General features: G+C 43.5%; 1 protein-coding gene across 3 annotated transcripts in view; it reads left to right on the forward strand.

Moving 5' to 3' along the window:
- Positions 1 to 16136, forward strand: part of dlg1b (discs large MAGUK scaffold protein 1b) — a gene marked incomplete at its 5' end in the record, with an annotated part of 78054 nt that overhangs the window by 31627 nt on the left and 30291 nt on the right. For all 3 annotated transcript variants that reach the window (XM_083781563.1, XM_083781564.1, XM_083781565.1), the window contains 5 exons: positions 2388 to 2524; positions 2640 to 2787; positions 9418 to 9553; positions 11082 to 11238; positions 11973 to 12075. In XM_083781563.1, the coding sequence (XP_083637689.1) occupies positions 2388 to 2524; positions 2640 to 2787; positions 9418 to 9553; positions 11082 to 11238; positions 11973 to 12075 (681 nt within the window). The remainder of the gene's footprint in view (positions 1 to 2387; positions 2525 to 2639; positions 2788 to 9417; positions 9554 to 11081; positions 11239 to 11972; positions 12076 to 16136) is intronic.

Consider the following 16136-nt stretch of genomic DNA (forward strand, 5'->3'; position numbering starts at 1 on the left):
GAGATCAACTGGTCAAAGGACCCAAAGGTAAACTGGTGGTGATCAACTGGTCAAAGGACCCAAAGGTAAACTGGTGGAGATCAACTGGTCAAAGGACCCAAAGGTAAACTGGTGGTGATCAAGCTGGTCAAAGGACCCAAAGGTAAACTGGTGGAGATCAACTGGTCAAAGGACCCAAAGGTAAACTGGTGGAGATCAAGCTGGTCAAAGGACCCAAAGGTAAACTGGTGGAGATCAACTGGTCAAAGTACCCAAAGGTAAACTGGTGGAGATCAATCTGGTCAAAGGGCCCAAAGGTAAACTGGTAAACTGGTTTTAGATATCTCTGCTGTCGGCCATAAACCAGCTGTCCCAAATATTAACTTTTCAGTAAATTAACAACAACAACGAATAACGATACTGCCTCATCAAAGTTGTTATGGTGACTTTATACATTGTCGGACAGTTGAATGTGTCCTTATATTATCATCACTTTACCCAAATCAAGTGGAGTTAGGAGGTTTTTGACCATTAATGGGGGACAAACTCCACAAGTTGGAGTTAGGTGGTTTGGTTTGCCCAACAGCTTGAGGGTCTGATGGAGTCCAATGGAGGAGGTTTAGTCAGAAACGCTTTTTAAATACTTTTCAATGGTTCAATATTAGTAAACCTACACACAGACGTAAAAGTGTTCAAAATCACTGATTTATTAAACCAAGAACCAGAACCAAAAAACATGAAGACCATTATGGCCTTATGCCAGCACAAATGTCAATACACATTTATACATGTCTATTGTCTTTATGGATAAACTTTCTAAATGTGTATTGTGTTTATTGCTAAGGCTATTGTGTTTCTTATTGTGTGTTGTCTTTATTGATAAGGCTATTGTGTTTCTAACAAGTTCATAAACAAATCTTAGGCAAAGAGCAGAATAAATGCAAACTACTTCAATCTTCTTCCCAATCTTAGGTGCTATTTACACGAGGATGGTGTTCATATAAAACGTCAAAATAAAGTATCGTTTGCTGCTGTCATTTAGACGAGAACCGTGTTCTCAGGAGGTGAAAACGCAACGAAGTGAAACCACCTCCCAGAGTGGAAATCTTTGAGAACGCCGTTTCCTATGGGCTCCATATAAACAGGCAAAACGGTGAATCCGCAAAACTTATGACATCATGGCTCACGTTGGCTCACAGCGCATATGTTTATTACATTGATGCAGAGCCATATAATTATGATATAATGGAGTTCCTGAACAAGCCTCCCTCCTCGCCTACAAAGTGCTGCTCATCAGCGATGTTGAATGTAAAACCATGATGTAAATAAAAAGCCTTGTGATAGACGGCAGCCGCGGCAGCAGCGTTTATGTAGCTTAATGTATTATAAAATATATACCATCCCGTGGCGCGCCCAGAGCCGTGTTGCGCAGGCTTGCGTGAAGGTTTCTTCTTCTTGTACGTGGGTGACCTGTCTATTTGGCAGCCCGTTATCGCCACCTAGCGACAGTATAGCATAATAGCACATCATATCATAACGTGTGCGCTCTCGTGTAAAGGGTAAGAAAAAATGAGAACGCAACGGGACTTTGACGTGTTATATGGAGATGGTCGCCGTCTAAAAGAGGCCCTAGTCTTTCAACAGCACAGTGTCAATATGAATGTCTGGAGGTTGCGTAGAAGTACGAGAAACATTCCATTTAAAACATGTTAAAGGAGAATTCCGTAGATGATGGATGGAGCCATCCATCATCATGACCTGATGAAGATCAAATAGATGGAAACATTGTCAGAAAGTTCAATAAGGAAAGTATTTTGTACCTAATATGGTGTGCGGGCTCCATCAATCATCTACTGAAGTCTCTTCAGCCCAGCACCCAGCCTGTCGATCTGCATAGTCTACGTTTGCTCAAAGGAGAATTCCGTACCAGTGCTTTTCTTACCGTATTCTGATCTTATTATATCCAACAAGCATTGGCAGAGGCGAGAAAAAATAAGAACAACATCCAGAACATGCACGCTGGGTCTTCGGCTCGTTCACCTTCTTAGCGATCGAAATAAGCGATTTAGCCTAAGACCCAGCGACCCCCAGGGTGCTTGTTTCCATTGTGGTCCATTATAGGCCAGGCTGAGTGATCAATCATCAGAACACAGGTGCCATCACTTGTTAATCAAACCGAGCAGTCATATTTTTTTAATTGATTGAGAAGTTATGATAGAGTGTGTATAGTGTTTATTGAGTGTGTGTGTGTGTGTGTGTGTGTGTGTGTGTGTGTGTGTGTGTGTGTGTGTGTGTGTGTGTGTGTGTGTGTGTGTGTGTGTGTGTGTGTGTGTGTGTGTGTGTGTGTGTGTGTGTGTGTGTGTGTGTGTGTGTGTGTGTGTGTGTGTGTGTGTGTGTTCGTGTTCTAGGTCTTGGGTTCAGCATCGCGGGGGGAGTAGGGAACCAGCACATCCCAGGAGACAACAGCATCTACGTCACCAAGATCATTGAGGGAGGAGCCGCTCACAAGGACGGACGCCTGCAGATAGGAGACAAACTACTAGCTGTAAGTCAATAAGACATGAATTACTAGGTGTAAAAGACGAGATGGGAGACTTTAAGCTTTAAGACACCACCTTAATAACCCCCACTGTGTGTGTGCGCGTGTGGTTCTCGTGCAGGTGAACAGTGCGAACCTAGAAGAGGTGAGCCACGAGCACGCGGTCACGGCGCTGAAGAACACCCCAGACGTGGTCTACCTCAAAGTGGCCAAACCCAACAGCGTGTTCATGAACGACAGCTTCACCGCTCCGCCCGACATCACTAACTGTGAGTTCCACTCCATGCCTCGCTTTTCCTCCCCAGCGTGACTGTTACATCTGATCTGACATCAGCAGCACTGGATTTATACGCATATTATGCCCCAAAATAGCCGATCTAAGAGCTGGTGATGTGTCACTATGCGACACATTGTGAGCTTGACAAAGAAGTCGTGTCGGAGAGGAGTTCTGCTCTAGCATGGAGAACAGCAAGGAGAGAGAATGGAAAAAAGCCTTTATTAATTTACTACAAGATACAACAATTCAGCAAAAAAACATTAAAGATTGTGAAGGAGAGGGAGAGAGATTGCTAGAGTGTTTGTTCAGTAATGCCCCCTACAACACACTGCACCATATTTGCTCCGATTATGCTGTCGGGGAGCTTTTTTGGCGCTCGCCAACAAAACCCCCAATCTGACGGAAGATCGGGATTTGATCGCAGAGGGTTTTGCTCGCCGTGTGTGAAAGGCTCTGCGAGAATATCCAGCGGCGATAAAAGCGCTTGCCGGAGCCTTCCAGAGCGTTTCTGAATATCTAGCAGGTTTGATATTTGACTCTCTCGCCGACTGGACCCGTTGCCACTGACGCCTAATGACGCGTGTCATTGTGGAACTCTCAAAGTCAGGTGATCGCTGCGGCGATCCAGATAATGTTATGTGCATTTAACAGAATTATTTCTAATTTGTTAATGCTGCGTTCAGACTGAGACTGAAGGATTCAAAGATACAAAGCTACACAGCATATTTGTAGCTTTGTATCTTTGTACCTGAAGTTGAAACCAAACCAGCTCAACGTTTTTGTAGCTTTGTAGCCGTTGCAGCAGCTACAAACGTTGGATGTATCTTTGTATCCATGTCGCTGGCTTCCATTGAAAATGTATGGTAGACTATAGGTGAATCCCAATTCAGGGGGTTCACCCTACAAGGTGCGGTACTAGGTAGGATAGGGTAGGTCACTGCACTGGCACCACCCTGTGTAGGTGGCATAGGGCACACACAGAGGGTATGTCTGTGGATTGGGACAGCGTTCACTTCGGAGCTGGGCGGAGCCGAGTGGAGCTGGGCGGAGCCGAGCGGAGCCGAGCGGAGCCGAGCGTTCCCGACTGGCAGCCATTACTGTTTTCACCGCGCTGACCGCAGTGTTTTTTAAACGTCTAAAAAATACTTTTTTTAGTCCACGGAATTTACTTTCAAGTTATTTTAGGGGAGTATTTAGTTGTTCAAACTTCATATATGTGGTCAATTAATCATAAAACGGCCTATTTAAAAATATCCCACGACGATGTCGGAGAATTCAGAGAACCGTGTTGTCTCGGCCACACACGAGATGTACCCGTGTGTGGCTCCCCCTTGTCGGCATAGCTAGAAGCAATTCCCCGTTGCTCCTACGTATGATGCCCGTGGCTCTCACCGCTGTATGATATGAGTCTGTTGTGGATATTTACAGCCTACATGCAATTCGTTTCTAATTGTTTTATTTCCCCAAATGTCAAGTGCATTATAAATTACAGCTATTATATTATTGTTATTATTATTACTACGTCGAGTCTATGGTCGAATCTGATTTAACCTGAGTCCTGACTCCTTGCAAAGAGTTGCTGAAAGGAAGGATATAGGCTACCTATAACCTTACCTGCATATAGCCTATTCACTTAGGCCCCTTTTCCACCAAAAGAACTTCGGTTCAGAACCAGTGCCGTTCCGAACCTTGGTGCTTTTTGCGAACCGGTCGCGAACCGGCTGCATTCCCACCAGATTGACGGCCGGTTCATTTGGTAGCGCTATTATAAACACAAAATGTTGAAAAGGAGGATGATCCCGCAGACGCCCCGAGGGCGTTGCACAACACAAACAGATGTAAACAGTATCCACGAGGTTGTGATGTCAGGGTTACAAGTTATTATAACGCCCCGCAAGTCTCAGCTGGATTCTGGATCGCGATGCATCCGTAATTTCCGTATACGTTTGGATCGTTTCATGTTTGCGTTGGCAATTAATGTAAACGTATTTTTGTTCAAAGATGGTTGACTGATGTGACGTGTGTTTAATTTAGGAGGCAAAACATAATTATAGCCTGAACCATATTACACGAACCATATAGCCTACCATATATATACCATATTATATACCCCCATCTTTTGAGATGGGGGTCCGCAGCGGCGCAGCCAAATACATATTAACTTAGAGGTCCTTGCATGAAAAGGTTTGAGCACCACTATAGGCTACTTGTAAAATGTGTCTGATATATACTACCACATTGTTGTAGCCTATCATTCATGCAGGAGTCGGATGATGAGCACGACCCCAGAAAATACTGTGTGCCAGGTTTTCCTAGATTAGATATGTTTAATAGCAGATTAGGCCGGAAACATATCACATTATAACTTGTATTTCGGGTATTTTCAAACACTCCGTTTCCTCATCGGACCATTGCACATTCTTTGAAGATCCTTTTTTTTTTTTTGGCGGCATCGTTATCTGTTATGTTCTGTTGCGTGTGTCACTGTGTCTGCGTCCTCCCAAGTTCCAACCCACTGACAAGTTCCAACCTACTGACACACCCACTTATATCGTCTCGGTTCACAAAGCGCTGCGTGCAATTACAAAGCTGAACCACCGTTTTGTGGTTCACATTGGGAACGAACGTTTATGGTTCGGAACCAACTCATTTTCAGTGGAAACACTCTGAACTGGTTCAATATGTGGCGGGAAGAAAGAACCGAACCGGTTCAACCCCGGTGGAAAAGGGGCCTTAATGATAAATGTTTTTACATTTGGATAGAATACAGACTATCGTCGCATCTGCTGTTTGATTTATATTAGCAGATCAATCACTGCTCTACGCTATGAGCTTGTTCATGGTTAATTTGTGTATGCCTATACCTTTACAGCCAGCTAACAGCTAGTTCGTTTTCATATACCGGTAGGCTAAGTTTATTGCTATAATGACATTTAACTTTGACAATATAGGTCTACTTTTACATTTAAAACAACCACATATAGGCCTATATAGCCTACTGTAAAGTCAGTATAAACTGTTAATTCAACTGAGAGAAATTAATTCATCAGAATGCTACTCTTAATCAGTTAATCACATTTGCATTTACATGAATGAAAAGGTTAAAACAGGCCAACTCTCAGCTCCAAATGGATAGGCTACATTTATCACAATATTATTTTACTGTGTAATCTAACACAAATCTTACTAATGCTGTCACTCAGTTATTTAATTTAGGCAGAAAATATATCACTGAATAGTGTATGCAATTAATGCATTCAAAAGAGCTGAATAAATGTTTTATGGACCCATAATAGTGATTATTATTTAATAATAATAATAATAATAAAACTTTATTTGTATAGCACCTTTCATGACATGAAATGCAGCTCAAAGTGCTTTACAGAGCAATGGAGCATTAAAAAAACAAGCAGTAATGCAATGCAATACAGTGAGGACATGAATAACAAAAAATAAAAGATCAATTAAAAGCAATGTTGTAGAAGTGGGTCTTGAGCTGTGCTTTAAAAATGTCTACAGAGGCTGCCTGACGAAGGTACAGTGGGAGCTTGTTCCATGCCGTCGGCCCGTAGAAGCAAAAAGCTGCTTCCCCGTATTTTTTAGTTGCCATTTCTTTAGGCAAAGCCAGCAGGCCAGCAGTGGAAGACCTAATAGGGGGCGGTTTGGGACATATTTAGGCAGGCAGTCATGTAGGTAGGAAGGTGCGAGACCATTGAGAGCTTTATACACAAGTAAAATAATTTTAAAATCAATCCTAAAAACAACCGGAAGCCAGTGCAGTGAAGCCAAAACTGGAGTAATATGTTCTCTCATCTTAGTTCTAGTTAAAACTCTGGCTGCTGCATTTTGGACAAGTTGTAATCTGTCAGTTGTTTTCTTAGGCAGTCCTGAAAAAAGTGCATTGCAGTATAAATCAAGCCGAGAAAAAACAAAGGCGTGGATTAGCGTTTTTGCATCGTCCAAAGACAAATAGGCTCTGATTCGTGCAATATTTCTAAGGTGAAAAAGGGCAATCTTGGTAACATGATTAATGTGTTTGTGTGTGATTAATTTAAGTTGTTTTGCCATACCCATTTATTTTGCCATAAATCAGATAGCTTTAAGGTACGGCCATGACAGCAATGGTAGGAAAAAATATATATAATATTAATCATATTCGGATATTCGGTTTTCGGGGGGCCAACTGTTTCCTATATTCGGTATTCACTGCAGTTTCGGCCAATAATTTCCCTTTCGGTGCATCCCTAGTTGTATGTATAGCATTGTATGACTGTATGTTTGAGTATGTAAATAGTTCAATTCAACTTTGTAAATACAACATTTATTTATTGTTATTTTGTCTTCGGTATAAAAATGAATGAACAAGGATACCGTATCTCAGACTCAATCATGTAAAAAAATAACGTAAAAATCAAGTAATTCCAGTAGAAAATGAACACAAATAAATACATAAAAAGTACATTCATTGAAAATTGCACATTGCACATTGGGCCCTGGTGTTCCTGACCCTGCTCCAGACCCCAGTGCAGCTGTACCACTATGGTCTGGTATGGCCTCGGCTAGGCCTGGTGGTGCTGTAGGCCAGCAGTCCGGCTGTCCGCTCCAGAGACTTCCAGACATGGCAGTCTCACGTGGTGGTGCTGCTGTAGGCCCGCCGCTGCAGGCCACCTCCTCACCCGTCTTTGGATACATGCACTCCTAAGGCAGTGGAGGATGAAGGTTTCAGAACCACTGGCTTAACAGGTTATTTGTATGGCAGTAGTGCTACAACTCAGAATTCCCTTATTGTTAAAAAAAAAATATGGCTTTTGTGCTTGGGTAATAATTATGTTCTGTTGTGGACCAATGATGACTTTACAACAGGTTGCCATGTCATAAACATTAGAACTTGAAGTCAATACACCACATTAACACAATAGAGACAATACATAATTTAACACAGATGCAACCATAAGAAGGTTAAAGTATTAAGTGCATTATACTATACATGGAATAAAGCTAAATAGAATCTCAATAATCTCAATGTAATGATGTTTTAGGCAGACCAGCTGAAGAAATCATGGCATTTCTGAGACCGTTCATGTTTCTGGAATATGCTTCTAAACTTGTATTCTATTGCTAGTTTGATCACTTTCACCTTAAAATAACATGAATTAATAAATGACTGAAAATAGCCAATCTACAAGCTCACAAGTCACAACATGTCGCACTGCAACGTGTTGTGAGCTTGTATATCTTCTATTTTTGGTGTGGACTTTTCTAGTCCTCTATAGCAGTAGTTCTCAAACATTTGACTGAGTGTACCCCTCTAAATAACTTTCATTCACGGCACGTCTGAATTACAATTGGTGTCTTACACACACAGACAGACAGACAGACAGACAGACAGACACACATACACACAACTTACATTTTTAATTGAAATGGGCAGCCTCACTTGCCTGAGTTGGCTCGTCTTGTTGCACTGCTGAGAAATGCAATAAAAATACATTAGTCCACCTCAAATTAGGCTTTTACTGACCCAAAATAATCCAGAGTAGCTACACCATTTAAACCAAATACTAGTCGGGACTCGTTGTGACATGTCCAACAACGCATGTTTAGTTTAAGCACAACGTCGGTGGATATTTTTTTCTTTGCAAGGAGTCGGGACTCAGGTTGAATCAGATTCGACCATAGACTCGACGTGGTAATAATAATAATAACAATAATATAGTGGCTGTTATTTGTGGTGCGCTTGACATTTGGGGGGGTGGAACGGTTGGGGGCGAGTTGCATGTGGGCTGTGGGTGTCCACAGTGGATTCATGTCATGCACGGGCATCGTTTCGTTCCGTGGGAGGGACGGGGGGGAATCGCTTCGGCCTGTGCCGACGGGGGAGAGGTGGAGGCGGGTGCATCTCCTTTTTGGCGGCCCCCGGGGCGAGACCTGCGGCTCTCTGGATTCTCCGACATCGTTGTGGGATATTTTTAAATAGGCCGTTTTATGATTAATTGACCACATAATATATGAAAAATATACTCCCCTAAAATAACTTGAAAGTAAATTCCGTGGCCTAAAAAGAGGGCTTAAAAACCAAAACACTAATGGCTGCCAGTGGATATTTTTTATTTGGCTCTGTCATGATGTATTTGATAGCGCCTTAAACAACTAACCATACTATCCCAAAGATATTAAAATATTAAAATTAGCTTCCGTGACACAACACTACTTTTAAAAGAGTTTAAAACTTACAGTTTTCATCCGACATCATGCTGTTGTTGCCGCTCTCTGCTCTTCTGCGGGCTAGGCGCTAGCTCAGCTGCGGTGACGAGGAAGTGCTTTTGCCCGCCGTGCAGTGTACATAGCTGCTATCCTTTAGAGGCGGCCTCTAGCCGGGGAAAATAGTGCGTGGCCTAGTGCAGTGTCAACACGACACTTTTGCGCTCTGTGGAATGGGAAGCACTCCCGGCGCGGCGCTGTGACGTCATATACCCCGAAACACGCACTTCTCAGTGTCCACACCCTTTCACCTTATATCTTTGAATCTGCCAGTGTGAATGTAGCATTAACTCTTTCTCCCTGTCTCTCTCTCTTTCACTGTCTCTCTTTGTCTCTGTTTCTCTGCCTCTCTCTCTCTCAGCCTACTCCCAGCACATAGAGAACCATATCAGCACCACGCCCCCCAACTTCCTGGGCCCGGCCCCGCCGCCCCCCGCCCCCTCGGGAGGCTACTCCCCCACGCCGAAAGGCATGCTGGGAGACGACGATGTCACCAGGTATGTCTCCTGTCACTTTCTGCGCCCGCTGGCCAAGTGGTCCGGGCGCATACCACATAGACTCTATGTGGTTATTGTGGTACTCTACAATTTACAATTTTACAATTTAGGCATTTAGCAGACGCTCTTAATCCAGAGCGACTTACATTTAAGCAAGAACAAAAGCATGGGAATACATCACATAAAAGCATTTATCATGAAACATGCGTAAGCTAAGAAAGTAACAGTGGAATATCTATATAATGAAACTATACATACATATAATGAAACTATACATACACTATACATATAATACTATATATACATATAAACTATACATATTTACTACTATGCTATACATATGTACTATGGCGTGCTATGACTAAATACAATACAATTATAGTGCTGTCTACATAACATGCTATAAGTCTGTATCAAATGCTATCTAAGGCAACATAAATGCTATCTAAGGGGGTAGGGTAAGTGCTATGGGCCATGATGGAGTCTGAAAAGGTGGGTTTTCAGGCTACGGCGGAAGATTGGGAGTGATGCTGCAGTTCTGACTGCAATGGGAAGTGCATTCCACAGTTTTGGAGCCAGAAGGGAGAAGAGTTTGGGACGTGTGGAGCGTTGTCCCGGCGTTTTTAGTGAGGGTACTTCCAGCTTCCCTGCGTTGGCTGATCTGAGTGCGCGGGAGGGTTTGTAGGGTTCAATCATACTTGTAAGATATGGGGGAGCCATACCTTTGGTTGCTTTGAATGCCAGCATCAGAGTTTTGTATTCTGTGCGGGCAGCGACCGGGAGCCAGTGGAGGGAGCGGAGCAGGGGGGAGACATGTGAGAATTTTGGCTGGTTGAAGACCAAGCGAGCTGCTGCATTTTGGATCAGCTGGAGAGGCTTAAGTGCACATGCTGGTAGGCTACGCGCTGTCATGCCAGAGCCTATACTCTATGTCATAGAGTATAGGCTCTGGCATGACAGCGCGTCGTGTGTTCGAGTCCTGTTCGACCTTTGCTGCATGTCTCTCCCCTTCTCGTCTCTCCCTCTTTCCTGGCAGTCTTCGCTTCTATCAATAAAGGCAGAAATGCCTAAAACTAATCATAATGTTTACACTACAGTACATTATCGTCTCTGCTGCCGGGTGGAAACCTCATCATGTCTGTTATGACGAGGTTAATTTTCAGGATTCAACTTGTAAAACGGCAACAGTAGCAGTCACATCTGCTACTGGTGATGTTGAACATCAACAGTAGCAGATGTGACTGATACTGTTGATGTTCAGTAGCTCGTAGCGCGCCACCGAGTGGCGAGCTGCGAGCTTGTAGGTCTGCTATTTTTGAAAAATCTGACTGACATAGAAGACATTTTTAGAATCTGATCTCCGATCAGAATGGGTTATGTGACCCACAACATTCTTCTGGTCTCAACTCCTAAAGAGGCACGTCACACAGATAACGGGTGTGAAACGCCAGGCCACGACAGGTCTTGGCTTTTTCATATCGTTTGTCTTGGCCAATAAACTGACAGCGTGTGTGCCGTGGTCCAATAGGGAGCCCAGGAAGGTGGTCCTCCACAGAGGAGCGACGGGATTGGGCTTCAACATCGTGGGCGGGGAGGACGGAGAGGGCATCTTCATATCCTTCATCCTGGCAGGAGGACCCGCCGACCTGTGTGGAGAGCTGAGGAAAGGAGACAGGCTGGTGTCAGTACGTACACACACACACACACACACACACACACACACACACACACAACAATGTGTTGCATCATGACCTGCTGAGAGCCTGTTCATCGTCTGACGCTGTGACACTAGAATGGACCAAGTAGAGCATTAATGTACGAACAAATATATAGTCCGTCGGGTTGAAACCTCCAAAATGTATGTCCAAAACTATTACTTTTCAGGATGTAAATTCAAAAATAGCAGATCTACAAACTTGAAAAAAACTAAAACAAAGAAAACACAGCTTGTAGTTCTGCTACTTTGGTGACGCTGTAGTATGATCAAGTAGGGCAATCATTTACGGACAAAAAAAAGGGTTTCTGCCCGACAGTTGAAATATGGAGTTACAAGGTTTATGCCCAACAATATTAAAAGGATAAAACACAATAATAAACCTGGAGAGCTTATTTCCATGGTGTTCCTTACGAGTGTCACGGCTCGTCTCCACTAGGAGCGTTGCGTGGCGTTTGCGTCACTGTCATTGACGTGGTCTCTAGTTGACATTGAACCTGCTTCAAAGGGATTCATGGAATTAAGCATCCATCCGTCAGCCTAATTAATAAATTAGCTACAGCCTAATTCATCCACATCGAGTGCTCTAGTAGTGTTACACAAATAACATACCCACCTTTCACTTTCACAGGAAATCATTTTCACGAGGCATAATTGAACGTAGCTGTTCGTGTGTCGTCTGCGTGCGTGTGTGTGTGTTTACAGGTAAACGGTGTGGACCTGCGCAGTGCGACGCACGAGCAGGCGGCGGCCGCCCTGAAGAATGCCGGACAGACGGTCACCATAGTGGCTCACTACAGACCCGAGGGTGAGGCCACACCTGACACCTCGTTAACAACCTCACTCGTTACATTACAACCCCACTACAGACCATGAGGGTGAGACCACACCTGTCACCTCGTTAACAACCTCACTCGTTGCATTCCAACCTCACTCATAGACGTAGAAAGGTAAGACGCCTCATTCGCTGCTGCAAATTCATTGGAGCGACATGTATAAAACTGAGGGCGGAAGTCCGCCGTTATATGGCGCATCCCCGGCGTCCAGTCACGTCTCCTTGCTTTCATTACTTTGCAATGGGCACCAACACACTTTTTCTTTTTCACATTTGACCAGAGCCGGAAATGGCGTCTACCTTTCAATGTATATGACAGACCTGAGGGTGAGGCCACACCTGTCACCTCGTTAAAGGGACACTTCACCCTTTTTGCAAAAAAATATATGTTAATGACGTTTAGAAGCTTTAGATCACTTTCCTGGGGGTCTTTATGTGTGTAATATGTGGTTTTAGATATTTTAGATTGTAGCAGTGAGCCTGTTGTCTCTGATGTCATGGACACTGGTCTCACTACCTTTCTGGACTACAATTCCCATAATTCTTTGGTGCACTGCTCCTCCTTGTGGATAGGGGGAGAGCTGTCTTACTGAGACAACATGTAGTCCAGGAAGGAAGTGAGCCCAGTGTCCATGACATCAGAGCCAACAGGCTCACTGCTACAATCTAAAATATCTAAAACCACATATTACACACATAAAGACCCCCAGGAAAGTGTTCTAAAGCTTCTAAACGTCATTAACATATATTTTTTTGCAAAAAGGGTGAAGTGTCCCTTTAACAACCTCACTCATTACATTACAACTTCACTAGTAGACCTGAGGGTGAGACCACACCTCATTAACACATTCCGTCCGGACGTGTGGAAACGTCATAGGGAATCGAACCGAGGGGTGCATACGACGTCTATAGACGTCCAAGCACATCCTTACCGGGCGAGAGAGGAATATTCAGATTCTTTATTTTTTATTTGTCAGTTCGCCTTTCGGCTACCGTATGCTACGCTCTGGGCTCATGTTAGCTTACCGTTGACTTAGCTGTTAGCGCGTCAGAAAGAATGACTCGTCTCCTAATCCAGGGCGCTCTCCGTGGTTTTGAACTGATCGATATACTAGCACTTCATTTCTGCTCCTCATCTGTCTCCGCTTTTTGGATAATATATTGTATAAATTAAAACGATAGCAATGTAAGCTTGCAATGTAAAGCAAACATTTTTTTTGCGGATTGTTTCCGGGTCATGGGTTTCAGAGTAAAAGCGGCCATGTCTTTCCGACACCCCAGAACTCTTATTTTGAAGGAATCCCAGCACCGATTTGTGTTAACAACCTCACTCGTTTCACCTGTATGTGGGCGAGTCATCAGGTTACCTGGTGAATGTCTTGAGGACATTAGAGATAGGATTGAGGATGAGTTGGTTGAATAATTGAGAGGAGAGGGGAGGTGGGAGGGGAGAGGATAAACATGGTGTGTTTGGAGGGAGGAGAAGAACAGGTGGACCTACTAGTGGACTGTACCAACCAATAACAGGTGGACTGTACCAACCAATAGCAGGTGGACTGTACCAACTAGTAGAGTCTGACAGAACCCCCCCAAACACAAGTGAGTCAAGATGGCTGCCCACATAGAGCCAGGTTCTGCATACGGTTTCTTCCTATCAAAGAGGTAGTTTCTTGTTTCCTTGCCAGTGTCAACAAGTGTTTAATCATAGGATAATTGTAGGGTCCTTTGCTCTATATGTAAAGTGTCTTGAGACAGCTGAACATGGACTATACCCACCAAAGAAGGTTGTCTATACCAACGACAGTAGTAGTAGCTTGTAAATTACAAAATTGTTATAGCTAAGTTTGAAGACTTAGCTACAGCGTACAGTAGGTCCCGTTGTGAACTGCAGACAGGTGCTCTTTCATGGCGGTTTTGAAGGCGGATAGGGAGTGTAGGGGACAGGGACTGTACCAACCAACAGAAGGCGGACCGGACCAACTACACAGATAGATTTGCTTTGATTTAGTTTTCTTACATTCAAACTCAATGGGAAGCAGCAGCACTTCCAGAAGTTGAGAGGAATGAATGTAATCCACTTGAAATGTGCCAAATTAACTCCCTATGTCATCATACAAGAGTGTACTTTTAAAGTTTTCGTTCCATATTGGTTCCAACTTTTTTTTTTGGGGGGGGGGGATACAAGATTTCCACCCGACCGCAATGTTGTACAGTAACTGGAGATTCAGATTGGTTGGAGACAGTGACGGAGAACAGATTACATAATGAAGTATCTTCATTTGGATCTCAAGCAGATGGTAATGTGCGTTATCAAAGACTTTGCATCCAAATTTATACCCATTCGCTAATTAGTAAGCAGTCTTCAATTCAAGTTTGAGAACTGCGGCTTCATTAAAACATGCTGACTGCAGAGTGAGAGATGAAAATCTTCATTTGACAGTGCAGTTTTTCCCACATGCAGGCGCATTGTGCATTCGACTCGATATATGTTAGAGTTAGGCTGATATATTTACCATTATGTGGCTTATGATGACGACATCCATATTGGCTATTATGCAGCCAAAGTGTCGTCGTTTTACGACTTTCAACCTTTCATCCCTATTTTAGGTTAGGGATCCATCCATCCATCTTCAACCGCTTATGCGGAATTGGGTCGCGGGGGGGGTAACAGTTCCAGCTGAGATTTCCAGACTTCCCTTTCTCGAGCAACATTAGTAATTGAAATTTTTTGAATTGGGCTTGAGTTGTTCAATAAAATTAAGTTTATTTTATTTCCATTTTACATTTACTTAATTTGCTAGAACTTTGCACTTTTTGTTAAACTATCAGCCAAAACATCGGTATTCGGTGGTGTAGGACTCGCCCAAAAATCTGACATTGATCGGCCTTGTAGTGTGTTGCGCTTGTAGAAAACTATTTTAGAAAACTTTTGAATAGGGATTAAGTTGTTAAATATAATTACATTTGCTTCATTTGTAATTTACTTTTTTTTTTTACTTGTTTTCTAAGTTAGCTGTGAGAGTGAGGTCTAGCCAACACCAACTCAGGACTCCTGGATAGCTGCCCTCCACACTCTCCTATCTAACATCAGGTTCTTGAGCTCTGCAGTGTTGTTAGCTAAGCAGTCGCACCGCAGTGCGTCTACGTCAGGGGGGCAGTGAGACAGATATTTTGTGAAGCCTGAAACTCCTGAAAGTTCATATAATGGCCTGTTGTGGCGCTGTCACTGGACCCAAAAAAACCCATAGCCCCATAGAAGTCCATGTATTTGGGCCCAACTTCACCTAGACTGTATTACCTTAATAAACATGGTCATGAATACTTTCTGCTTCCAGTCACTAGTTTAAAGTCTCATTTCTAATGGAATTAGAATAAATTCTTTTTGGAAAATTATGGTCCCATTTATAAAATAAATGACCATAAAGTCGCGTAAGTTCTGAGGGGCGTGGCTACCGTTACAGTCTATGATCGGGAGTCCCCACCCACTCGAGTCAAAATAAAAACCAACGGAGAAGAAGGGGGGAAGTCCCGCCTCGTTGTCTGGGCAGCCAATGGCCAGCTGGGCCCAAACGGAGCCAGCCAATGGCCAACTTGGCCCAAACGGATCTAGAAAGATGGCGACTTACAGTGCAGGAATAACAGGCTTCATTTTACGTCCATGTTAGACCCGGGGAACGCTTTGTCCATATTTTTTACAGTCTATGGTCTACGTAGGTGGTGCGCTTCTTTCTAAAATGTTGCACTTCTGTCAAAATGGCAGCCACACCATTGTTATTCAGAGGTCTGGGACTCTCCAGGTTCAGCATGGGACACAAAAAACGTGTCATGGATCAGTCGATGTCCCTTTACAGTATAATGTCCATGTGGTCACCCAGGATGAGTGTCACGGCTCACCTCAGAGCACTATAATTGTCTGGCTTTGTGAAGCTGCCTGCTGTTAAATAGTTTATGAGAAGCGATATGGGAGCTCACCATGACTTATCGCTTATTTTGAGTGGCTACTCGCAAACAAAAACCTGTTGGTGTTGATCAAA

This window comes from Protomyctophum parallelum (genome assembly GCF_964188405.1).
Source record: "Protomyctophum parallelum genome assembly, chromosome: 14".
In the NCBI taxonomy this organism is placed as follows: domain Eukaryota; kingdom Metazoa; phylum Chordata; class Actinopteri; order Myctophiformes; family Myctophidae; genus Protomyctophum; species Protomyctophum parallelum.